This window comes from Dendropsophus ebraccatus, chromosome 4 (genome assembly GCF_027789765.1).
Source record: "Dendropsophus ebraccatus isolate aDenEbr1 chromosome 4, aDenEbr1.pat, whole genome shotgun sequence".
NCBI lineage: Eukaryota > Metazoa > Chordata > Amphibia > Anura > Hylidae > Dendropsophus > Dendropsophus ebraccatus.
In genome coordinates this window covers 65,408,367-65,435,026 of record NC_091457.1, presented here as the reverse complement: position 1 = coordinate 65,435,026, position 26,660 = coordinate 65,408,367, and the positions used below count along the sequence as shown (strand labels likewise).

At 41.1% G+C, this 26,660-nt stretch overlaps 1 protein-coding gene across 2 annotated transcripts in view; it reads left to right on the top strand.

Moving 5' to 3' along the window:
* GNAO1 (G protein subunit alpha o1) overlaps window positions 1-24,787 on the top strand; it is a 167,339-nt gene extending 142,552 nt beyond the window's left edge. Inside the window, exons 6-8 of one of the 2 annotated variants that reach the window (XM_069965994.1) lie at window positions 2,497-2,626; window positions 15,508-15,661; window positions 24,536-24,787. In XM_069965994.1, the coding sequence (XP_069822095.1) occupies window positions 2,497-2,626; window positions 15,508-15,661; window positions 24,536-24,723 (472 nt within the window). In that variant the 3' untranslated portion in view covers window positions 24,724-24,787. Of the gene's footprint in view, window positions 1-2,496; window positions 2,627-8,244; window positions 8,399-9,270; window positions 10,307-15,507; window positions 15,662-24,535 lie in introns of those variants that run through there. The other variant, XM_069965995.1, reaches the window with a different exon arrangement.
* The last annotated feature ends 1,873 nt before the right edge of the window (window positions 24,788-26,660 follow it).

Sequence of the window (26,660 nt, the reverse complement as noted above, 5' to 3'; positions counted from 1 at the left end):
GTTTTTTTTTATATTATTTTATGTTCAAGTCTAAACAATACAGTCTATGAAGGAACAACATGAGTTAGAGCCCATCCATTGGTTAAAGCTTAGCTGTTCCCAAACCTATGAAATACTGCTGCGGATATGTTGTTTCAGGGTAACACTGAGAGCCATATCTTTTAGTTGTACACATTGGTCTATGAATCTACGGAGTAGAGAGGGGCCACACACTGGAGAACTTCTGTAGTATAGGATTGCATGAGGACACTTAGCTGTAAGTTTTCTGTAACATTGTGGGGGTAACAATGCGACATATGGGTAATAATATTTCTTGCAATCTTGAAACTAAATCCCACAATTTTACTTTTCTTTTAGCATGACCAAAAGTTGCCATGTGGTCCTTAGTCTTACAAGGTTGTCACCAGTGACTTTCCTTTATATACAAGAAAAAAAATCACAAAAAACGCTTCAACCCAAAAACCATGCCAGAATATAAATGTGAGCCTAACACTATGCAATGCTTAGAGTTTGGGCGGTGCTGCTGATGCCCAGGGACTCACTAGATTAGTTGCAATAAATGAAAGGAAAGGGATCCACAGCAAGTCCAATCCCATAAAGACACAGGGGAAGATTTATCAAACATGGTGTAAAGTGAAACTGGCTCAGTTGCCCCTAGCAACCAATCAGAATTCACCTTTCATTTTCCAGTCTGTGAGGAATAAAAGGTGGAATCTGATTGGTTGCTAGGGGCAACTGAGCCAGTTTCACTTTACACCATGTTTGATAAATCTCCCCTTATATCCTTTATTAGAAAACCACAGATAAAATCAGTCCATAGGTATAAGGTGCCTTTTAGGCACAGCATGGACCCTTTGAAGGAAGCAGACAGGTTCACACATTGCAGCAGGTACACAGCCCCCAGCTCTCTCACTCTCTCCTGCGCATAATTGCTGAGCCTTGGGCACACTCCCTGTGTTCCATACTGGTGTGTCTGCTGCTAGAGATGGACTGAGCCAAACAATAGCCAGTGGACTGCAGATTGCAGACAAGTGGGACATCAAGTAGCCAATATTTTAAAACTTTTCTGGGGTAAGGAGTAATTTTTGGTAAATGAAGCGATCTACAAATGTTTGGAATTGCATAGGCTATCAAATGGAGGGAAATTGTATAAAATGGCGAGGACCATTTAACCCTGCAGAGTCACCTCAAAAGCTTTCCTCCCTTAAAGGGGTTATCCAGCGAAAATATTTTTCTTTCAAATCAACTGGTTTCTAAACGTTATATAGATTTGTAATTTACTTCCATTTAAAATCTAAAGTCTTTTCATACTTATCAGTAGAGATGAGCGAACTGTTCGGACTTTTGGTCCGAAAGCAGTTCGCTCTCTTGTCATGCCTGTGATCCCGGCCGCATAGTTGCGCTCCCGGGAATATGCAACCAGGATATTCCAGGGAATCGATTTTGAAATCCCTGGAATATCCTGGCCGCATATTCGCGGGATCGCAACTATGCGGCCGGGATCACAGGCATGACTAGAGAGTGCCGATGGTCCAACGGTCCGCTCATCTCTACTTATCAGCTGCTGTATGTCCTGCAGGGAATGTTGTTTTATTTTCAGTCTGACACGGTGCTCTCTGCTGACATCTCAGGAACTGTCCAGAGCAGCAGCAAATCCCCATAGAAAACCTCTCCTGCTCTGGACCGTTCCTGTCTCGGCCAGAGATTTTAGCAGAGAGCACTGTGTCAGACTGAAAAGAAAACAACATTTTCTGTAGGACGTACAGCAGCTGATAAGTATGGGAAGACTTGAGATTTTTAAATAGAAGTAAATTACAAATCTATATAACTTTCTTAAATCAGTTGATTTGAAAGAAAAAGATTTTTGCTGGATAACCCCTTTAAAAGTAAAATCAACTTTTCAATGATAACTGGTTTAAGTACTGTCATAATTTGTGCACTGGCAGACTAGAGGCGACGCCTTTCAAACAGGATTTCTGCTATCAGCCATTGTTAAAAGTGTCATTAGATGGATGTAATCTTCTTTGCCTGGCACATTAACTGATCCTAATGTCCTCTTTAAATGTCTTCTAAATAATCTTCAATTCTGCACATTGTCGAAAAAAGACTTTTGAGGATAGATTAATGCATCAAAGTTAATCAAAGAACAAAGTATAATGTGTGATTGTTTCTTGTCCTTCCCTGGACATAAGCGCTCCTGCCCCCTAGTGGCCAAAAGGTTTATGACATTTTCATGTTGTTTTACATGTTCAGTTGTTTTTTTTTTTTTTAAGTGCCTTTTTAGGGTTAAAACATTCATATGCAATTTGTGGGGGTGTGATCTCTTGGATCATAGCTAGTCAACAGTACCAAGCATGTGCCATATTGCAGCAAGTATTGTATTGCATTGCATTGTATCTACCGAATATACAGTATCTAAAGGAATTAAAGCTAAAATAAAGGAAGATCCATATGACTTTATTTGAGGTAACTGAGACCCTATTGATCTCCTCTTAGGCTTTTTGATGTCGGGGGGCAGCGATCAGAACGGAAGAAGTGGATTCACTGTTTTGAAGACGTGACAGCGATCATCTTTTGTGTGGCCCTGAGTGGGTACGACCAGGTCCTTCATGAAGATGAGACCACGGTGAGACTTTTTAACAAACTCATTTAAAATAAATAGCTTTTGCTTTTTGACTCGTGATATTACTGGTTTAACGTTTGTCCGAAGTATTGTACAGAAAACAATGTCCTGATGATTTTACTCCATAAATTACTTACATCTGTAAATCTAATGACTGTGCTTTGCTGCAACAACTATAGAAATCAGGGGAAATATTCACTGCTATGTATTTAGTAATCTATATCTTTATTGTATGTCGATTGTCTCCTTTTATGTACCTCAGATCTTTACTTTTCTATAGGTCCATACATTTATGGTGGTCTTCTCTCAGTTATGATTACTGCAATGCTAACTGCATAACCTCTGATTTACCAGTTTGCTACCAATTACTAGAATAATTTATTAATCACCACTGTCTGGGTGCGAGGGGGCAGGGCTGTAACCGCTGTCTGACTGTATGCCAGTCAGGGCTAGCGGCAATTCAGCTTTGAAAACTATTTGGAAATAGCAGTGAAACATTGTTTTCCGAGGCCGGTGTTTGATGCCCCAGGGACCCGAAAAGTTAGCTAAAAGAAGAGTAGAAATGAAGTAAATTTCTTAACAAGTACAGTATTATACCATATGTGTGACTGGGGTTATGCAGCTGATCCAAGTGCCTTCTTAGGACATAGGTAAAACCCAAGTGCTTTGTCGCAGAAGTGTGTGAAAGGTGAGTGACACCAGGGTTTCCAGTCTTCAGGGACAGCCTCTGTTTCTGTTGTTTCCCAACTTTTTCTCATGGGATTATAGTATTGGCTATATTCTTCTATTGCTAATGAGGGGGAACCGCCTATCCATCATCACTATAGCCTGTAACTAGGTAAAGTTCTTTTCAATGCATTATTTGAACATAATGGGGGAGATTTATCAAACATGGTGTAAAGTGAAACTGGCTCAGTCGCCCCTAGCAACCAATCAAGTTCCACTTTTCATTCCTCACAGACTCTTTGGAAAATGAAAGGTGGAATCTGATTGGTTGCTAGGGGCAACTGAGCCAGTTTCACTTTACACCATGTTTGATAAATCTTCCCCAATGAGTCCAATGTTCTTCTTTCAGACAACCCAATAGGCATACATCTGATGTCATTGGTATGGGTGCCCGAACCACCTCAGAGAGGGTTTTCAGTTCTGTCCAAACAATTATCAAAGGGCACTGCCATATTGAAAGCCAAAAGTTGCTATTATTCACCTGACACCTGAGGCAACATGCAGAATCTGTTCTACTCCTTTTCCAAGGAGGCTACTGGTATACTGTAGAACTATTATTAGAAATAAAGCTGTTTAAGCCTATGGTTTGCTGGAGGGGATACCAATAGAGGAGACTCTAGCATCTCCCTCTTCCCTCATTTGTAAGGTCTGGTACAGTGTATACTGTTTCCATATATTTTAAGAGAGAACAGCAATGACTTTAAAGTATCTGGGTGAGTAAGAAGAATATTAAACCTCTTGGGCTCCAGTCTAATAATCCTGATATAATATGTATGATAAAATGAGTTATGTACATGTACATGTTCACTGTATATATTTATACATTACACATCAGGGAACTTGGTAAGTTTGTTGCACTATTTCAAAGGACAAGAGAATATTAGTGGCGTAACAAAGTGGCCACTGCCTTATCCATCCAAATAGAGGAGCTTGTAAGCTACCAAATGATGGGGAGTTCTGCAATAACATCTGAAAAATTACATCATAACTTCAGGGAAATCCTGTGGGCAGGAAGGAAGTTACAAGGGAATAAGTACACTGGTCTTATATTAGGCCCTGCCCCCTTTCCCCCGAAAGGATACCTCCAGCAGGTGTAGATTTTGATCATGATTTACGCCTGCGTAAATCATGATAAATGAGGGGCAGGAGGAGGCCTCCGCCTCCTCCCCACCTTATCATGCCCCCGCAAGCTCTGCCAGCCCGCCCATAGGGCAAGCGGGGCGTACGGGAGGCGTACGCCAGAGAGAAGGGGCAAATCTTAACCTTCTCCCTGGCATACGCCTCGTAAATCTCCCCTCTTAGTGTATGAGTTTTATACTGTTAAATAGGATAAGAACATTTATATTAAACTGATGCTAAAAATTGGTTAAGCAGAGTCAGTTTCCCACTCCACATGTCTACGTAGCAAAATAAATAAATACATTTTTTAAAAAATAAATATATAATATTTTTGTAAGTTTATTTAATTGGGAAGGGCCCCAGGGTCCCTTGAATAGTAGACATTCACTTTAAGAATGAGTAATATTGGACAAAATAATATACAGGACAGTTCTAGCAATAATTTAATCGTGGCTGCTGTCATATAGTCAGATCAGTAAGTATTTTTGTGCCATATTACCTACTAAATTGTCCATTGTCCTTTGGACTAGTATGTTGCTTAGAGAGAAGAGAAAAGGGTTTTGTCTTCCCTCGAAAGACTACTATGCAAATTCCTCAAATGGAATAGCGATGGGCCTTGCATACTGATCTGTGTGCATTCTGCGGTGGCACTTGTGATATGTGACAGAGTAAAGAAGAATTTGGAAGTGAACACAGAGCGGTATGTGGCTAAAGTCCAATTCTGAATCTGATTTATACAGTACAAGCTTTTCTCCTTCCACTTCCACTGCATGGATCCTGGGTGCCCAGAGCTGCATTTGGCACACATTGACTCAGACTTTACATTTGTGTCTAAAAGGTCTCTTTACTTTTTGCTTATCGAGATGATAATGCAAATGTGGCAAATAAGTGAGATAGTAGGTCTGTACATGCTGTACTTAATTCATGTGTATGGTTGGTGTGAAACAACAAAGCTAGAAAATTTTAAATTGAAAATTAAAGAATTGATAAAAAATAAAAAAAAAAGAAAAGCTAGAAAATGTCCAGAGCAAATGACTTCTAATACTTGGTCTTCAAACAAATACATAGTGACTAGTTGATGATAATTTAAAATGTTGTGCTCTAAAAATACATCTATTCAAGCACTTGTGTACAGAGCACTAATACAACATTTACAGTACCTCAATATTCATATGAAGGCATATAGAAAATGTAGCAGTTTGTACACAGGATAAGATAGTGTTTGCAGTAGGTCCAGTGTCTCCTGTTACTCCTCACCCTCATGTCTATGGTGAGGAGGTTTAGTGGAGCTGCTCTATTCAGAGTCTGTTAAGCCCCTATTCCACGTGCTGAGGGAGAGGAGCAAAGAAGCGCTGTCAACGCTTGTTTGCTCCTCTTTCCCCACTCGCTGCAAACGCTATACCACGCGGCAGCTAGTGGGTGAGTCCTGGGGGGCTGCATGGAGCTGCGGGGGGGCTGCCCAGGTGATCACTAGATCGTCCGGGCAGCCCATAGCATACAGCAGCGGTCTGCCGCCGCCGCTCTTATTTCATTGTATGAGTTGTTGGTTTTTCAACATGTTGAAAAACAAACGACTACAACGATCAGCCAGCATGAACGATGTCTGCTGATTTTTGCCTTCTATTCTACGGATGATTATCGTCCGTAACAGCCGATAATCGTTCCGTGGAATAGGGCCTTAAAAGTGATGGCCTTTTCTGTCAAACACCTCTTTATTAGAAAGTTCTCCCAGGATAATCTAATCACACTGCAGGGGTCCCCAGCCATAATCTGTGTTTGTTAGGGAATCTGCCTGGTAGTCTTCAGTTCTCCTGCAGCACCTGCCTATAAACTGTTACCCAAAGGTTCAATTAAAAAGCAATGCATGTTGTGTATGTGATATGATAAATTATCCTGTAATAACTTGATAATGTTTTCATGATTTGTCATATTAACACACGCGGCTTATTTTTTTTTTTTTTTATGTATATGCCATAAAACGTTATTTTTAAATTTCTAGAACAAAGTGTTTTTTTTTCTGAAAGTGGTCCCTTCTGCCTTCCTCTTGTCTTATTTATCTTGGGTAATGTTGACCTGCACCTTTCCCATTGTCAAGTGTTGTGCAGAAACTTGGCTGAGAAGTAAACAGGTCTTTTCGTCACTAACCGCACGCCGTAACTGTTTCCAATGTGGCCTGCCGTCTGGTGTTAACCTCGTGACTTTTTGGCTGCTTCGTGCCTCTGTTCACTTGCTTTCTGTTCTCGTGGTCCTGCTGGGGAGTAACTCGCACAGCCTGCACGGTTCTCTTTCTCCAAACACCTCTGCGTCTTCAGCACTTTTCTTCCTCTGCCATCCAGTCCTTTCTAACACCGCTACTTATCCTGCAGACATTGAGAGACCCTTCAGATTCAGCAGGTATGAAGCTTCTTGTTTAGATAGCAATACATTAAAGATCACTGTGTCCTGTCCTGAAGAACCTTGTCTTGTGCTTGTAGTCTGATTCCACGTCCTGCTCTGGCATTACTTGCATTCTGCCATTTGTATGAGCTCTATCCATGCTTAGTCTGCTGTTCATTTTATGAACTATTCCCTTTAAATCTACTTAAGGAATCCTAAGACAAGGTTTTTCCCAGGTCACTTGGTGCCTGTCCAGTTCTTTGTTAATATCTGGGCCTGAAATGTCCTGAATTAATGTTATCTTGCTGTAGCAGGAATCTACCTGCCCTTTGCATCCTTTACAAATCTACCACTGTTTTACAATGCATGATGCATGCTCTGACCTGGAAGAAACCCTTCCCTATAACATTACATGTCATCCTTTATACTGCTCCTGCAGCTTTGTCATTCTAAACCTTCTCTGGCATTGGAATATAAAATGTTAAATAAGGATATATGAAAATGTAGAGAACAACAAAGTAGTACATATTTTGGGTCATGTGTTTGGAAGAACCAGAATATATAAGTGAATAGGTGCAGTATAATGGGATGATAAAGACACACAGACTCAGGGCAGTATGGCTGAACGCTAAATACTGGATGAGTGTTGACGCATAAGGAAAAGAAAATGAAACAAGGAGCCACAGAAGTTTTAAAGAAAGCATGGTAAGGACCTAACACGAGATAGTTGCATGTCTATGATGGAAAAGAAACAGTACATTGTATGAATGATGGGAAGGGGTAGTGTGAGTGACCTAAATCAGGCATGTCCAAACTTTTTTCGAAGAGTGCCAAATTTGATGAAGTGAACATGTGCGAGGGCCGACCATTTTACATGCTACATGCTATATGCTTTATAACACAGGCAGATAATAGCAAGCTGGATACCTGGGGGGCCATAAAAGTTCGGAACGCGGGCCGCAAATGGCCCTCCGGCCGGACTTTGGACATGCCTGACCTAAATGGACACTGCTGCAGAGGGGAATGGTCACAAAAGCGTGCACAAGAGAGTGAGCAAACAGGTGTAAGTGTCTGCAAAACAGCATGAGCGCAAGATGGCAGCAAGACCACTGAACAACACACACAGTGCAGAATAAGCATGATGGAGTCCATACTCCAAGCATGAGCATGCAGAAAGAAGCAGAGAGGAAAGATATATCAGAGTAGGAGGGGATAGACAGTGTGGAGCTCGGTAGATGTGCTGATCACACTATGTTGCATGTGCTTCAAATATAAGTCCTTGCAGAGGGGCAGATACCTAATACTGTGTAGTCATAGCTGTCATGTCTGTGTTCACCTTGTGTACCCAGGACACATGCGTTCCGAGCCTGTGTGACGTGCAGCTCTTGTTTGTGTTACAGAACAGAATGCATGAATCCCTCAAACTGTTTGACTCCATCTGTAACAACAAGTGGTTCACTGACACTTCCATCATCCTGTTCCTGAATAAGAAAGATATCTTCCAGGACAAAATCCGAAAATCTCCACTTACTATCTGCTTTCCGGAATACACAGGTACACACGTTCCCACAGATGTCAGCATACGCTCCATTATTTAACATGGCCCATGTGCTACAGCCTTCACTGCCCACAAAAGTAAAAAGAATTAGCGTAACTTTGAAATTTCCCCTCATGGGCATTCTAATGGCAGCCATATTGTAGCCTTAACCTACACTCCTAAGAATGTATCTATAGGTGGAAAATTACTACATTCTACTACATTTTAGCTCCGCCATCAAAACTCATAGCAATAATCCTTGTGTCAGTAAATACACGCATGTTAATTTAGAGGGAAATTTCAGTTCAGCAAGTCAGCTGGTAAATGTTTATCCATTTCATCATACATGGACCAAAGTGGGCATTCAGGATGTACAGCACTTCATGGCAAGATAGAAATGTTATCTAAAGTACAGCGAAAGACCTAAAATAGTTATGTTTGTCCATGGGTATAAGAGCTACATACTGTACAGCATACCCTTCTACTTAGTTACTGGTCCAGCTTCAGATGTATGTGGGCACTTGTGTCCGAGTCCCACTGTGCCCCTAATCTAGATTACCCTCCGCTTGACAAATGTGTAGAACATTCTTAACTTACCCAGATCATCATGAGCCCACCAAGTCCATTGGACCTGCAATCTGCCCAGGTTATCCATCTGCTAACACAACTGGGATGTAGATTGTAACCAGATGATGGCTAGATGGTAGCACTTTAACATTTCTGTTAACCCTGAGTAGACATTTATACATCGAACCCTGCAAACAAAACACTTTTTGGATCATATTGGTAAAGTGTAGTTGTGCACAGTGTACATTCCTCTCCTTTATTGCTGAATATATGTAATGGAACATATGTATGAAGAAACCTGCTGCTTTCTCCTCTATTGCAGGTCCTAGTTCATTCACTGAGGGTGTAGCCTACATTCAGCATCAATACGAGAGCCGGAACAAGTCTCCGAACAAGGAAATATACACACACGTCACCTGCGCTACTGATACCAACAATATCCAGTTTGTGTTTGATGCTGTCACAGATGTCATCATTGCCAATAACCTGCGTGGTTGTGGCTTGTACTGACCTGTGAAAAGATTGCTTAGTCGGCACCTGGAGATATTATTTTATTTGTGTTTGGTTCGTTGACCTAAATGTTCTGGACACCTCCAGTAGCACCTTGTACTTTCGAATATCGGCGCCATATCTGTACATGCCTATGAGTAAAACCGTGTTGCTCAGGGCATGTGCCTCACACCCACTGTATGCAGCTGAGAAATCTATTCACTTGTTCATGAAAGCCTTATGTTTAGATGTTCTCAATTTAAAAATCACCCTATAAAGGCCTGTTTACATGAAGTAACTTGCCCAGAGTCTAGGTGTCTGTAGAGATGATTTCCTATGAAGTTTTGTTCATGAATGACATAAGTGATCATCCATAAACTCACCTACACGCCTTTGTAGTGTACACCATAGTATTGAGGATTAGAGCAATATGGCTGCTCTGTAATGTCTTCATGTAACTGGGCCTTTACAGTGCCTAGTATTTAACAACTGTATTCACCTATTTATATATTGTGAGGTTTAAATGCCCACATGTGCCTAAGCAGTTGTGCCAACATGATCTCCGTATCACAACACACATCCTTTTCCTTTTAAATTAAGTGCCAAATTCTATCATGGATTCTGCTCTCTTGATTCCTAGGTTTTTGCTCCAGTGAGCTGTGATCTAATAAATTTAGTGGTTCGTATCGATACCTGCGCTTGCACAGATCACCGTCCCTTTTGCCTCCACATTTACAGTGGAAGTAGATTGGGACAGTGGATGAATGTTGCCACATCTCCCCTCAGATACTGCTGCCAAATCTGAATTTATACTAACTTTATTTTTTAATTTTTGTGGAATTCTTTGACCATTGTGAGATTCCGGCCTTGTGTATGTTAATAAAGTTTTAAAACACTAAATATGAAGAGTTTGATCTGTGTCTAATAGTCTCGGCTTCCAGTGTTCCCAGTTAATGGATGAATGAATATAGAATTTGTTTTCCTTCAACTGTAAGTACAAGACAAATTAAGATTTATATGTGCCAGGGTGGGTGTAGTTTGTAACTTGAATTGTTTTTTAAATTTATTTTTTTATGTAAATTTTTGTGAAACAGATATACTAAACTGTGTCTACACATAGACTTCAGCCAGCTGTAGCCATCGGAGTGGCATAATGGCTGCCCTATGGCAGATTACCACACTGTAACTGCAACCTAACCAAAGCACCTAGTTACCTTAAAGGGGTACTCCGGCGCTGATAAAAAAAAAAAATCAATAAATCATAAACATAGTTTCTATTTCCCACTGTTTGCACGGCCCTGAACCACCAGTTGGTGGCTTCATTTTATTCTTTACTTCCTGGTTTGGGCTTTCCCATGATGCACTTTGTCTCCTGTGATGTCTAACTGACTCTGTAAAACTGTTAGATAGCTGATATCTTGCTCAGCCAATCAGAGCTGAGCAACCTGAGTCATCTGACAAAGGGAGGCTGGCCTAACAGGGCTTAGACCTGCCTCCCTCTTGATGATGTCATTGTCACAAAATGGTTTCCACAGAACAGCCTGGGGTCAACAGTCATTAGGTAAGAATGAGTTTACTTCACTTCCTGGTGGGTGGTTCAGGGGGCAAAAGATAGGGAGGGGGGCAGATAGGTGACTGAAGTATATTACAAAGTTATATAACTTTGTAATGTGATTCAATTACTGGGAAAAAGCTTTTTGCTGGAGTACCCCTTTAAGTAGATCCTAGTCGGAAAACAATTTCAATTTTATGAAGTTTTTTCCCATGAAGCAAAGCTACCACATGCATGTACATATTGCAGCATAAATGTGCTGTAAAGTAAAGGCCCTATTACACTGAGCCATAATCTGCCAAATCAGGCCGATTCAGCAGATTTTAAGTCAGCTGATCATTGTCTTTTCTTCCAGCCTAAAAATTGTCTGTCGGGCGCACATCTGTATTATACGTAGAAGGCGATTACTGTATAAAAAAATTCTTTGGGCGGATCACAGATTGCACTTGAGCAATCACTTTAAAAAGGACAGAAGGAATTTCAAGCGGAACCCGCTTCAAATTCTTTGCTTAATTCCGTTGTGTGCACATACTACCAAGTAAGTGGGGATCTAGCAGATCAGTGCTCGCTTACATTAGTGCAACTCGCATACATTAGTGCAACTCGTCAAAATAAAGCAAGCAAATTTGGGAATTAGTAAGAATATATGGCTGAAATGGTCCTTTTTTGAAATGCCTATACTGTATAAAGCTATGTTCACACTACGTAAGTACCGTAGTGATCACGGCCGTTGTTACTGCAGTACTTATGTAGTACTGCAGGTGAGGGAACTCTGGCCGGAGTGTATACACATAGTATACACTCAGGTCGAGATCCCTAGCGGCGCTGCAAGAAACCAACATGAAAACCCTTGTGAGTTCACAAAATGGAGCGTCCGGCTCCGGACGCATGCTCCAATATGAGCAGCGGGGAATTCGGATGCGGGCGTCCGCATCCAAATTCAGCGGCAGTAAAGATCATCCGGCCGGCACTGTTCCGTGACCTGTCTGGGTCACGGAACAGCCGGTGTCATACAAAGTGGGAACATAGCCTAAATATATTTAATTTTACACAGTGCATCAGTATACACCTATTTATCTTAATGGGGAACCCCAAGGAATGCTCCATGTACAGACGTTACACTGTGTTATGGCTGGTGTATGGCCTGTGGCAACAGTGCATGACTCATGTAAACATAGAACAGCAAATAATGAAGTCTTTTTTACCTTCCCCTCAAGCTCCATACCAACCATAACATAGTATTCAGTTTAATGGCAGTGCTCCTTTAAATATTGGAAGTGTGCAGTAATGCCATAGTTGTCACTATGACCAACCTACTGAAATGGGGAAATCAGTTTAAGGGGGCCATTACATCTATTAGCCATTACAAGGTCTTGTGGGGACACACTGTATTGTATGATGCCTTCCAGCTGGTCAGCAGTTCTGAGGAATCCAGAAGTGGTAGTCATATGATTCCTTTTTAAAGCTGGCAACTGGTTAAGAGTGGTCACGTAATACACCAGGTGACTGTAAACAGTCATGAAGTGTGATCATATTAGTCCTTACGCCCTACTGTTATAGTGACAGGGTCTTTTTCATTAGCTGCCTAACTTAATTATCACTACTCATTAACCTCTTCAAAGCTGGTCAGTGATGGCACCCAGACCTGAACTTAAAGTCCAGATAATAGTCACTAAGGTAATCCAGAACTCAGCAGTGGCATTGGATATAACTCAGGTTATGATAAGTCCTGTTTGACAGCTTGGATTTTCCCTGCCAGTATATATTACATATTGCCAGTATCAACACAGACTTGGTTAGTTTGGGTATAACTGCAGTTGCTGCATTAAAATGTCCAAAAGCTGGACAGCTGGTCAAGATGCTGGTGATGGCTTAAGATGCAGAATGCTGAATACTGATCAATGAGCAATGTCTTTGCACCCATATCTATATAAATGATCTGGCCTGGATAAAGTTTGAAAGTGGAACGTTGATTGGGTGGTGAGGAAAGACTCTCAGAATTTTATCCGTGGAGCCCATGTGCATTCACATTTATGGGTTTTGAGCTCCCAAGTGATTAATTTTATTGATCCAAGCTTTGAAAGAAGGTGGTTGAGGTGAGTGACATAAGGCAGGGGTTAGCAATTTACTGTTGTGAGCATATTTGTAGCTTAATTAGATTTTTGGGGTATTAAAAATGAACATGGAGCCCAAAGCAAAATAAGAGGTCAGGAAGGGAAGCTGTGACACTTGTGACTTTAGGAATGGTATCTATAATCTCCTACATGATACACCATTGCATCGCATATAGATAACCTGGATTGTACATAGTTTTCTAACTGTTTATGTGAATAGTATCGCAGTTTACCTTATTGCTGTTTTATGTATGTAAACTTTCAACATTAGGGCCTGCTCGCCCGGCAAAGTTCTGGCAAAATTTGATGATAAATGATCTGGCCTTATTAGACTAGAATTACTATGATCATAGTAAGGCAGATCTTAAGAAAGACTGCTACTTTTTTAGATCTGAGAGTTGACTCATTTCTTGAAGGGGTAGAACGGCGCTAAAAAATTATTCACAGAATAACATACATTACAAAGTTGCATAACTTTGTAATGTGTGTTATGTCTGTGAATCGCCCCCTGGAGGACATGCGCGACACGGATCAGGTAATGTATAATGCACCACACTTCCGGGTACACGGGTGGGGGGGGTGGGACACTGGGAAGGGGGCAATTCACAGACATAACATACATTACAAAGTTGCATAACTTTGTAATGTGTGTTATTCTGTGAATAATTTTTTAGAGCCACACTGCCCCTTTAAGGTACATGTTGATATTTTTAATCAGTGTAATCTAGTCAATCATAGAGCTTCAGAAAGCACTGTAAGTGGTTCACAACTCCACCATAGGGTAATCAGACTTATTATATATTGTGCCCAGAAGGTTATGAGTCTCTGTGCTTCCTACCAAATTGTACAAGGTGGATAATGACATGATTGTATGCTCACTGCTTTACTGCTATATTACTGTGTAATGAAATATGGTCTTTAAAGCATAGAATAGATCATTTCACTGTAGAAAGTTCATGTGTACAAGATGACTGTATAAGGTGCTGAGCTGTTCCCTATTACTAACACTGACATTATTACTGTTGCTTGTTGTCTGGTGTGGCTTGTGTTGTATTATCTTGTTAACATTTACCATTATCCTGGTGTATATCATACTCACATAAATAATACTTGCTGGTATTTATGCGCTGCTAAATCTCTGTCTACTCCCAATAAAACCAGTGTATAACAAGCTTTACTAATGAATTCTACCCATCTCCATAATCTAGTAGGTGCTTCCAGAACACACAGGAATGTGCTATAAATCTTTGTGCACTATTCACTATCTATAGTGTATTCATCAGATTCCAAGTGTTGTTCCGACTTCAAATTTGAGGAAGGGGCATGTTGCAGATAGGGATATAAAATCCCCAAAGTTTCTGTCTATCTGGATGGTGCATCTGCTGAAAACGCTGCAATAAAAAGTCTGAATATCACATGGTGTGTGATGAATATACTACAGATGGGAAGTATTGTTAAAAAAAAAAAAGTGTTTTGAAAATAGATTAAAAAAAAAAGTCTGGCCTTTCATGGGCAGGTCTTAGGGCCAAGAGTACTGGAACAAGATACGCCAAATGTATTGAGGAGTGCAGGCTTCTTACTGCAGTAATATTGGTGCATATGTGACTGTCCATGAGCCACATTCAAGTCTACACCAATTTATGGTATAAATTATACTAAAGGTTTAAGGCCATGAAAGACTACAGCTCTCCTGCTAAGCCCTGAGTTCAGTGTAAAGACCATGAAAAGTAACTTTGCGCAAGTTAGACTTGCAAAAAATTTTGCTATAAAGGTTTTGTACAGCAGGAAACTGGTATGCCAGCCATAATAAATTCACCTCCTTGTTTTCTCAAATAAACCGAGAAAATATGTAATCCTTGGGCTATGCTAATAATGCTATTTTACTGTTACATTATTAGGTTGGGTTCTCACTTGTGTCAGGGTTCCATGCAGAGTCCATTTGGTGCCATAAAATGGAAACTGACAGCCCATTTAAGAACAGACACTGAAAGGTCCAGGCAGATCCCAAGAGATCCCATTATAGTGGGGTCTGTCAGGTTTCCGCCCGGTGTTTATTCTGCAGGTTTTGAGTTAACAAAAAAATTTGTCTGCTCAGATTCTGCAAAAGGAACTGAGGGAAATGCCCTAACGGAACCCCAACGTAAGTGTGAACCTAGCCTTAGTTATACATTATTATTAGTATGTTTTTTTTACTATTAGTTCTTAGGTATTAGGTTGTTTCCAGGCCATTTGGAATTTACATATACTTAATGCAAAATTCTTGGAGGAAACTTGAGACTTTAATAATGATGTTTTCCTTTTTCTTTGTTTTACACTGGTAACCATTCCTCTCTCCTCAGCCTAACTCCTTTTCTCCTTTTCTTTCTGTCTTCCACCTCCTGTCTCTCCTCCCTCCTTGCTGCAGAACCGAATGCACGAGTCTCTAATGCTCTTCGACTCCATTTGCAACAACAAGTTCTTCATTGACACATCCATCATCCTCTTCCTCAACAAGAAGGACCTGTTTGCCGAGAAGATCAAGAAGTCTCCTCTGACCATTTGCTTCCCAGAGTATACAGGTGAGAAGTGTGCACTATTTTTGGAAGGCTGTGACTTGGTTCTACTTTAAGGGGTCTGTTCTCAAACTTGCACAATCACTTTTTGTTAGAAATGTACAAAAAGAATAATAATGAAAGTTTCCTCACACTGGGAACCCCATGGCCAGCTGTAACCTGTGGGGAATGATGATCTTTTATCTCTCATAGACAACATATTTATAGAGGTTAGGGTTACTTTCCATTCAATATCGGGGTAAACCTAAATCTGTATCTGAGTTATGGTAACACTTCCCACAGCTTTTTACCAGAACATAACCAGGTTGTAACCTACAGTAGATTGGAACTCATGATGACAACTAATAGGAGTCCTTTAATTAATAACAATATATTATAAGTTTTGTATGAGGTATGTCTATATTATAACATAAAGACATAGTAATATAGTAAAACTTGTTGCTGGAAAGTACCTATTAATATTAAAGTGTACGTCCAGTGCTTTCATCGGAAATGACTATGGGAGGCATTTATTAAGTCCGGCGTTTTTTACGCCGGACTTAAAAATGCCCCCGCAGCTCCGGCGCTACGGAGATTTATGTAGAGGCGGACTGCCTGTACATAAATCCTGTGCGCGCCAGTGCGCACCGCCGAAAACCTACGCCAGCTGAGGACTGGAGTAGGTTTTCGGCGTAGAATTGGGCGGAACGGATGATAAATCGCGCGGACTCTGAGTCCGCGCCCTCCGTTCCGCCCACTTCCCGCCTACTTTCCGCCCCCTTTCCGCCCCCTGGCGTACTCGGCGGAAAGTGCCGATTTGCGATTATTTTATTCGCAAATCGGCCATTTGCGTATAAAATAATACGCAAATCGGCACTTTCCGCCAAAAATCATCCGTCCGCCGGATGATACATGTGGCCCTATGTGCTTAGTAGTCATTTCGGTAATGTACACCTATTTGGAATTTGGAGTCCTGAGCACTGTTTTTTTGCTCCCTGCTGCATATAGTAGAACCTCATGGGAGGGAGTATCCCGCTTCATCTCCAGTCTGGTTCAATGCCATAGGCATATGTCTATGGTGCTGGGTTTCCCACTGGAAACAGGAGCTATGGAGATGGAACAGGACTAAAACAATAACCCTTTTCCTATGAAGCCACAACCACTTTACTTCAAGCCCCTACTCCCACATTAACAAAGGTGCAAAACTTACTACAAATGTGACACAAGTCATGTTGACAATTTTTTTTGTGCATTTGCAAAAGAAAATCTGTCTCTAATCATTTTGAGAGGGTTTTCAGGCAAAACTGACTAACTATAGGATAGTGGGGTGGCGACAACTGGCACCTACGAAGATCAGCTGTTTGGCACCTGCATTACAGAGTGTGTAGTGGTGGTGATGTGTAACTGCAGCTCAGCCCCTATTCATTTAAACGGGAGCTAAGCTGCAGTTACAGGTTGCCACCACTACACAGTGAATGTAGACAAACTCCACTAACTCTAAAGTGAGCGCTGAACAACTGATTGGCGTAGGTGATCAGTGTCTGCACCCTGCCGATCAGTGATTGATGAGCTAGCCTGTGGATAGCTCATCAGTCAGTTTTGCTCAGTAAAGCCCTTTAATAGGATCAATAGACTCCTGCAGCTTTATCTCTGCTGCCCAGTACTTGTCTCCTTGAATCAGCTGCACCCCTAGTGAAGTGCTTGTTAGTTGCTGGGGGCTCGTGTTACATTGTATATAACTGTGTCATTGACACTGTTGCCTCACCTATACACCTATACACATCTTTTAACCCCATGTCACTTTGATCTCTAACGACAGAAATACATGTTACCAATTACAGAGATCCAAAGCCTCATTGAGCTTGCAGTTGCCACTAGAGGGAGTTTACTGCATACGTTTTATACACTGACCTCAATAAAACAACACCATCTAGTATCCATTGCCCACCTACAGGCAGCCAAAACTTTATCATGTAATACAGTGCGATTAAGAAAGGATGGTGCAAAATTATAGCCTCATTATTCATAACCAAGTGAACTTTGTGAAGTTTGACTTATACACTACAAGGCTATGCTTCCACATCATCTTTTTAGGCCAAAAGCTATTGTGGGGGAACATAGCCTGAAAGTAATTTACCTTGATCACATGGTAGATGTCTATGCAATAGCGCAGTCTATGTTACTTTAACTACAGGCCTTTACATTTGCACCAACCTTTTTGAATCACCCTGTCTGTAGGAAGAGGATTTGGGGCAATTTATCAGCAGATCAGAGCTTCATCCCCCTATGAAGATATGTTCAGGAATACATGAACTTAAAGGGAACCTGTCACCCCCCCATGCCGGGTTGGAGATATCCTTGTCGGAGGCCCGGCGCACGTGCTGCATAGATGAGTCCGACGCCCATAGAGAATGATGGCTCCATTCATTCTCTATAGGCATCGGACTCACCTATGCAGTGGTGCACCTATGCAGGCTTCCGACAAGCTTATCTCCACCCCAGGACCGGCTCCAGGAGTGGGATTTGGCGAGATGGGGTAAGTAGCCGGGGCTCTAGTGGGGGATGACAGGTTCCCTTTAAGGCCTAAACAAACAACATACTTGGACTAATATGGTCACACAATGTTTTTTGAGGGTGCGTTCACATGTACAGGATCTGCAGCAGATTTGATGGCGCAGATTTGAAGCTGCAGATTCAAAGCAACTCAATTCTGGGCCATCAAATCTGCTGCAGATCCTGTACGCGTGAACGCACCCTCAAACAAAAATACGTCTGTAGTTTGATTGTTACGGCTGTAAATAATGATCATGATAATTATCAAAATTATGACTGTATTTAAGCCTTTCAAAATGTTGCATGAACATACCCATAATGCTGCACAAAGAAATAGTCCCCAGTGAGGCTGCCTACATTTCCTATAGCTACTCCTGTATATTATGTTCATTATAGAAATAACACACACCAGCACATACCTGTGTATTGAGAAGCTAAAATATTTTTATTTCTTTAGTTTGTTTAAAAATGTAAAATTATATAACTAGCATTGCAGGACTAAAAAAATACTTTAGATGGTCTTCCTACCGGTGTCTTTGACATATCGGGTGATCATGTAATTGTCTTTCCTCTTTACAACAATAGTCAAGTAATCAAGACACTCAGGAAGTAATAATTATTATTTTTGTTGAGATGGAAAGGGGAAAAAAACACTGCTCTTGTTTTTTTACTTTCACCATGTGGTTTAAAGCATCACTGTTATAACTTTCAAAATCTAAATCAACAGTAGATGTGATATAAAGAAAGTTTTGCACTTTACATTCATTATTTTGTTTTTTATTATCATGCTATAAAACAAAGTTATACTTACTTGTATCCAGGTCCAGTCTCCTGAAGGCAGATTTTTAGTCTTGTGCTGGTTGAGACTAAACTAAAGAAACTAAACACAAAGTCCCGGCCAGTACAGAGTGTCACGGCTCCATGTGTCCATCAGTCACATGACACATTTTTCTGTGAGTGCAGATAACCTGGAAAACACTGGACTTCCTGTGTTTAGTCGCTTTAAAAAAAAAAAAAGTCTAAACACAGGAAATGCAGTATTTTTCATGATGAACTTTAAAAAATTTATGTAAATTGCAAACTTGTTTTATATCGCTGCTGTTTTAGATTTTGAAAGTTATAACAAAAGTGACACTTAAAGCAATGTATTATTTTTATTATTTGAGTTGTTAGCAATACCCTACCCTGTATTTTTTTTCCTTTGTTTTCAGAAAAACAAAGCAAAAAATTGACAATAAGGCTTAAAGGAAAACTCAAGCGAAATTGTTTTTCTTTTAAATTAACTGGTGTCAGAAAGTTATATAGATTTGTACTTTACTTCTATTTAACAGACTCCAAGCAAATAAAAGCCTTTTCAGTACTTAGCAGCTGCTGTATGTCCTGCAGGAATTGGCGTATTCTTTCCGGTCTGTGCTCTCCACTGCCACTTCTGTCTGAGACAGGAACTGTCTAGAGCAGGAGGGGTTTTCTGGTTCAATATTTTTTATTAAAGATTTCTTATATACTTAACAAATAATCATCCATAATACAATACTTATATTAACATAGGTCATATGATTATTTGGTAGGAGAATAGTAAATGAACTAGACAGTCCCAAACATTGAACTGCAAAGAGTAATAAGAAAGAAAAACATCAGAATACAAAAACCTTACCAGCAGGATAAACTCATATAAGATATAATGATCCAATAACATTGTACAGACAGGTGAAAAAGTTTACTGTGTGAAGTAGGGACTTAAAGCAGGAGCTGTTTTCTATGGGGATTTCCCTCTGCTCTGGACAGTTCTCGTGACAGACAGACAGAGGTGGCAGCAGAGAGCACTGTGTCGGACTGGACTAAATACACCACTTTCTGCAGGACACACAGCAGCTGATAAGTACTGGATGTCTGGAGAATTTGATATGTAAATAAATTGTAAATCTATATATATTATGACAGGCCTGGTCTAACCACCTAGATGTCATAGTTGCTATTGACAGAGGCATCTTAGGGGTTTATTAACTGGGATTAGAGTTATTTTGGATCCTGGCCCTGGCAGTGGAGGCTTGGCTGTTACTCATGTGGTGATGGCATGGCTACAGTTTATGCAGTCAGAATGACGTTAATGTATAGCATTCTGCATTGGTTTCCTAGACATGAGACCTCACAGATTATTATAAAGTGAAGGCATATTGTAGGCTATCGCTCTATAAAGTGAGAATATTCCTTTAAAACGGAGGTTCAGGTTTCACCATATGTTACAGAAGCAGCTTGATCCAGAGATTAAGAACATTAGAACAGAGTAGTTTGTGCATTTCAAGATGTCACAGAGTGAAATGCATGATGTGGGATTTCACAGAATAGCTGCTTTTCTTGTAAGCATTACTAGTATACAATAGCAAATAGCCTGTAGATAGATGTATGTTGTAACAGCTCATTCAGATCAAGTTATTATGGGAAGAATCTCCTTCAGTCACGTCTAGGGATTATTTTCCTTCCCCCGTACACATTATCCTGTGAAATATTTTTAAATCCAGAAATGGATTAGGCTTTCTGCTGGTTGAAGGCAAAGCACTTAATAGTGACCCAAGTTCAAGTCTTTCACTTCAGCTTTACTAGGAGCTTGTGGACACAGTGCTTGTGAGAGGCTTACACCTTCATGTAAGCAAATTACTTAAAGCGACTCTGTACCCACAATCTGACCCCTCAAACCGCTTGTACCTTCAGATAGCTGCTGCTTTTAATCCAAGATCTGTCCTGCGGTCCGTTTGGCAGGTGATGCAGTTATTGTCCTAAAAAACAACTTTTAAAATTGCAGCTCCATGCCCTACGGGCGTATCTGTGCCCTAACTTTGCACCACCCCTCCGTCCCTCCTCCCTGCCCTCCTCATCATTAGGAATGCTCCAGGCAGATTGCCTATTATTCACCACCTGTGTTACCACAGCACATGGGCTGGATCATTAAGGACCTGTGCAATGTTCAAACAGAAGTAACTGTTCCAGTGGCATTCCTAATGATGAAGAGGGTGGGGAGGAGGGACGCAGGGCCGTATTTACCACTAGGCACCCGTGGTCCGGTGCCTAGGGCAGCACCTTGCAGGGGGGCAGCACCAGGGAGCGGGGGAGCATTTAAAAATCATAAAAATGTCATTCAGACATTTCTATAAGTAAAGAAAGGCATGTGGCCGAAGCCACGCACCCCCACATTGGGGCATCTTTAGGTTTAGTGCCTAGGGCAGCAGCAGCTCTTAATACGGCCCTGGAGGGACGAATGGGGTGGTGCAAAGTTAGGGCACGGAGCTGCAGTTTTAAAATTACTTTTTTATCACAATAATTACATCACCTGCCAAACGGACCGCAGGACAGATCTTGGATTAAAAGCAGCTATCCAAAGGTACAAGTGGTTTGTGGGGTTTAGATTGTGGGTACAGAGTCACTTTAATGTCTCATAGAGAGCATTGTCTACCATCATACCGACTGCGTCTTACAAGCTGCTGATAGACATTAAAGTTAAACACTTCATGGAGGCCTCGCAGACATGGTGCCTCTAGATCAGTGCTTCTCAATTCCAGTCCTCAGGCCTCACCAACAGGTCATGTTTAGAGGATTTCCTCAGTATTTTACAGGTGATATAATTATACTCAGTGCATCAGGTATTATGACAGGTGTCCTTTCTATGGGGTATTCTCAAAGCATGAGGCCTGAGGACTGGAATTGAGAAGCACTGCTCTAGATCAGTGCTTCTCAAACTCTTTCTACTAGAGCCTCAACCAACAGACAAAATGTTGCCTGGGCCTCACCACACTGACCAGGAGGATGCTTAGACCTCCCCATCTATGGTGGAAGTCCATGCAAAAATAAAAACTATAACTCAGTCTACCCTCCATTTGTCTTCTAATCTCTGTATAACATAAAATAAGTACAAAATTAGTCAATAATGTTCCTAAAGCAGAGATTTTGGAGACAGGGAAAGGACTGTGCAGGGTATAATCACTTCTGTGAAAACTGCCTCCCCAGCTGGGCTTCACCAGTAACTAGGGGGCATCTCACTGGTGAGGCTCACCTCACAGTTTAAGAAGCACTGCTCTAGATGATGAACCAAACACATCTCACTGTGATATTTCTTTGGAGTCAACCCTTTTACCACTAGAAGTGCCACATAATTCCTTCATATTTTGGTCTGCCTCAGTCTCTGTTAGAATTAGAGATGAGTGAACCTAGAGCATGCTCGAGTCCATCCGTACCCGAACTATCGGCATTTGATTAGCGGTGGCTGCTGAAGTTGGATAAAGCCCTAAGGCTATCTGGAAATCATGGATATAGTCATTGGCTGTATCCATGTTTTCCAGACAACCTTAGAGCTTTATCCAAGTTCAGCAGCCCCAGCTAATCAAATGCCGATCGTTCGACTTCGGATGGACTCGAACCCGAACCCGGTTCGCTCATCTCTAGTTAGAATCTTAGGCCAGATTAACATGTTCCATATATACTGTTTGTGCACGGACTGTATGCTACAGAACGGAACCCCCGATATCATCATTCATTATGTTGCTGTGAGCTTCGAAACAGTTAAATCTCTGCCCCACTGTACTGACACTGTGTTACTGTAATTTAATAGCAACTTTTGATGTGTCGGAGACATGTTGAAGGTTTTGGTCTGGGTGCTAAAACCCCCATTAATCACTAGAATGAATGGGTCAGAGTCTTCAGTTGATTATTTTTCTTGCTCTATAAAGTCAATCTTTCTCAGCATGAATAACAAACACTCAGCTCAGCGTTTCTCACTGTTTATTCTAGCAAATGGTGGGGTCTGAACACCCCTTAGGTGACCCTTACTGATTAAAACATGTCAGAAGTGTTTTTTGTTGTTTTTTTAACCCATCTAGTAATTATTAAGGTGCACACATCTTCATAAAACTGGCAGACCTGCGCCTACTCCAGAGCAGGTGTGGATTCTGCCATGATTTACACCTATTTGCAAGTGTAAATCATAATAAATCAGGTGCAGTAGGAGGCCACACCTCCTCCCTGCCTTGCCGTACCCCCCGCCTGCCCACCCACTCGATGGTTTGCGCAAAAATCAGCGCCTTTTCCCTGGCATATGCTAGGGTGCACAGTAATAAATCTCTCCCCTTATTTTTGAGAAGAGATGTGCTTTAAAGTGACACTGTCGCCCCCTATTTGCATTTTGATTGCTCCCCACAGATGTAAAGGGTAAATGTTACAGCTTTCATTACTTATTTTATATCACACCTCATGGTGCTTGTTCTGGTAAAAAGTGTTTTTTATCACCTGTGGATTGGTATATGTGGGCGGGGCCTCACAGCCTATGTGCTACATGGCTCCGCCCCTAGTGTCACTTAGCCCCGCCCCCACCCTTGACGTCATCGCAGCATAGGCCCCCCCAGCACCCATTGGTGTTGGACAATCTTGGGGGGTGGGGCCTAGAGCTTTAGGCTGGCACTTCCAATGGCTGATGAGGGGGCAGGGCCTATGCGGCAATGATGTCACAGATGGGGCGGTGCTAAGTGGTGCTAGGGGCGGAGCGATGTGGCACATAGGCCGTGAGGGCCCATCCACATATACCAATCCACAAGTGATATAAACGACTTTTTACCAGAACAAGCACCATGAGGTATAATATAAAATAAGTAATGAAAGCTGTAACATTTACCCTTTACACCTGTGGAGAGCAGTCAAAATGCAAATGGGTGACAGTGTCACTTTAAGTTTCAGAGAAGTGGGCAGCAGCAGCGGAGTCATTCATCTCTGTATTAACCCATACTATGGTTCCAATTCCACAGCACTGTAATTAATTCTAATTTATTAATGTCACACTTTACTGCTTATTAATCTTGCAATGATGAATGGCTTGATAACATCATCGTCCTTGAAAAGGACAAGAAACAACATTTATCTCTTAAAATCACAATAAAAGATGTGAAATTTTTAAAGCCCAATCGAGGCCCCCACACACACACACTCATTTGGGAAAAGTTGTCCAAACCCACTAATTTCAGCAGGAACATCCAACTGTTTAAAGCAGGGATGGGGAACCTTCAGCCCTCCAGCTGTTTCAAAACTACAATTCCAATCATGCAGACAACACTAGTGGGAGCTTATTGCACACATACAGTGGCTACAGGCAGACATAATTACAACATTTCACTAATGCAAGTGTTACAGCCAGAAATCACCGGGTAGCCCCAGCGAAAAGCGGTCAGTACAGCTGAATGACATATATGACTATACCCCCTTCCCCAGTTATTTGTGATTTAGGATGTAGCACAAGGATTTTGTGTTGTTTTGGCTTTATGTAAGTACATTTTCCGATTTTCATCTGCTTCTGATTCCTCTATTGTGCAGGTCCCAACACATATGACGATGCGGCCGCTTATATCCAAGCACAATTCGAGAGCAAGAACCGCTCACCTAACAAGGAGATCTACTGCCACATGACCTGCGCCACAGATACGAATAATATCCAGGTGGTATTTGACGCCGTCACTGATATCATCATTGCCAACAACCTCAGAGGCTGCGGCTTGTACTGATTCCACTGTATAGCAATTTATCTGCTGGTGAAATGAAAATAAATGCAAGTTGGTTAACTGAGAAGGCAACATGACAAATATATATATATATAAATATATATATAAAACCAATCTTTTTAGTTTGTCTCAAAGAGCTGTCAACAGAACGGATCTCCTGACAGCTCTGCACACCCTGCCCCCACAAAAAGAGGAGTCTGTGTAAGACTCTTCAGAGCCCACAATTAAAAAAAAAAAAAAACCTCTTTGGTCCTGGGAGAGTCTAAGTTGCTAATTCAACCTCTCTCCAGAACTGATGCGGTTTGAAGGAGATCATTGATAAAGGGAAGTTCATCTATTTTAATCCTTTTTGAAGGATTTGTGTGTTGCTGTAAGGTCACACTCCTCACCTCCATTATATAAAATATCACAGGTAAATCCTTTCTGTTCAGCTCTTGGATAACAAAACAGCAAAAATAAAAAAAAATAAAAAATCAAGATTTTCCAAACCAGGTAGAAGTGTTTGTGACACTTGCAGGACAGTGCGCTCAGTTTTTCTTTCTTTTTTTTGTGGGTGCTGTAACTGTATGAGGGTCTGTGAGGGATCAGGGATTGCCCCTCTAGTCTGTACAGAGCAAAGTAGCGCGCCCCTATTTGTCTTGAAAAGGTTTCAGTGCCAACCCAAACTGCGGAGTAGGGGGGAAAATCAGCAATTTTCGAGAGGGGACCATACCCAACTGTCACTCCTTTCTCCGCACTGCTCTACAGACCCTCAAATTGACGTTCTGCTGGTAGCATGACCTTTTGGCCTTTGTAAAAAAAAAAAAAAATACAAAAACAAAAAAACACAGCCTTCCTTAAAGTTGATGTGTAATGTTATCACCGAATTAGTGGCTGCCTAGGATGCTGTAAATCTGGTTTAGCTAAGTCTGTACATTTAGAAGAAACTAAACTGTTCTTTTTTCCCACGTGCTTGTAGCTTAATGACACCTCCCTTATATTATTGATACCACTTTTTTTTTCTTGCACCAACTGTAAAGAGGCATCTTTTTAATTCTCTACGACCCCTTCACTGCCAGAGAGGTCTGCTCAGCCTCCAGCAAAGAATGGGATCATGGAATCCATGTTGTTTTGGGTGAATTGGGTTGATTTCTCTTGGACTTTGAAGCCCTCCATAGAAAAAAAAAATATTTTAAAATGTACCCAAATAATAAAGAACTTTCTGGGGTAATAGAAATGTACAGATTTGATATCTGTGAAAATTTCCTTGCTCTGGACTGTGTACCATGCACTCTATGGGTTTGTATAGAAAAAGCACAGCTCTCACTAAACCTCCAGCTGCCGAAATAGGGATCTTTGCTCTCAATTCCATGTATAACAAATAGGCTTCTTTACTTTAAGTCTCCTTTATGTTCCCAAGTGAATGCTTAGTGCTGCTTCTCTCGCCCCTTCCCCTATTATCCCCCCCTTCCCTTTCCCTCCTTTTTAGTGAATGGTGTTTTCCTCTCATGTGGGATGTTTGTGCTGCGGAAAAAAAAAGAAAAAAAAAGTGGAAAAAAAAAATAAAAACGAAAAAAACAAAAACAAATTTAATCGAATGTAGTGTTTACATTAAATCCACAGTTTTCATGACCAAACCTTTGTCATTTCTACTTTGATTAGAAGTCAGACTTCTTCACCATTTCACTTGCAAACTGAAGAAGAGCGGTCACAAATGTTAAAGAAAAAAACTATGAAAAAAAAAAACTTAAATAATTCAATAAATGAGCGAGAAATGAAGCTGGAGTGTGTTCTTTGTATTGCCGAGCGCTCAGTTTGGTGCTGCCAGCCACTCTCGTAAACTAATGGAAACTCGTATGTAGCTTAATAAAGAGAATGTTTGTCTGTACACATTTGTCTCCAAAATTCTGCTCTTTTACAAACTTGCGCCATTCATGAACTCAATCATTTTGTAGACGTTC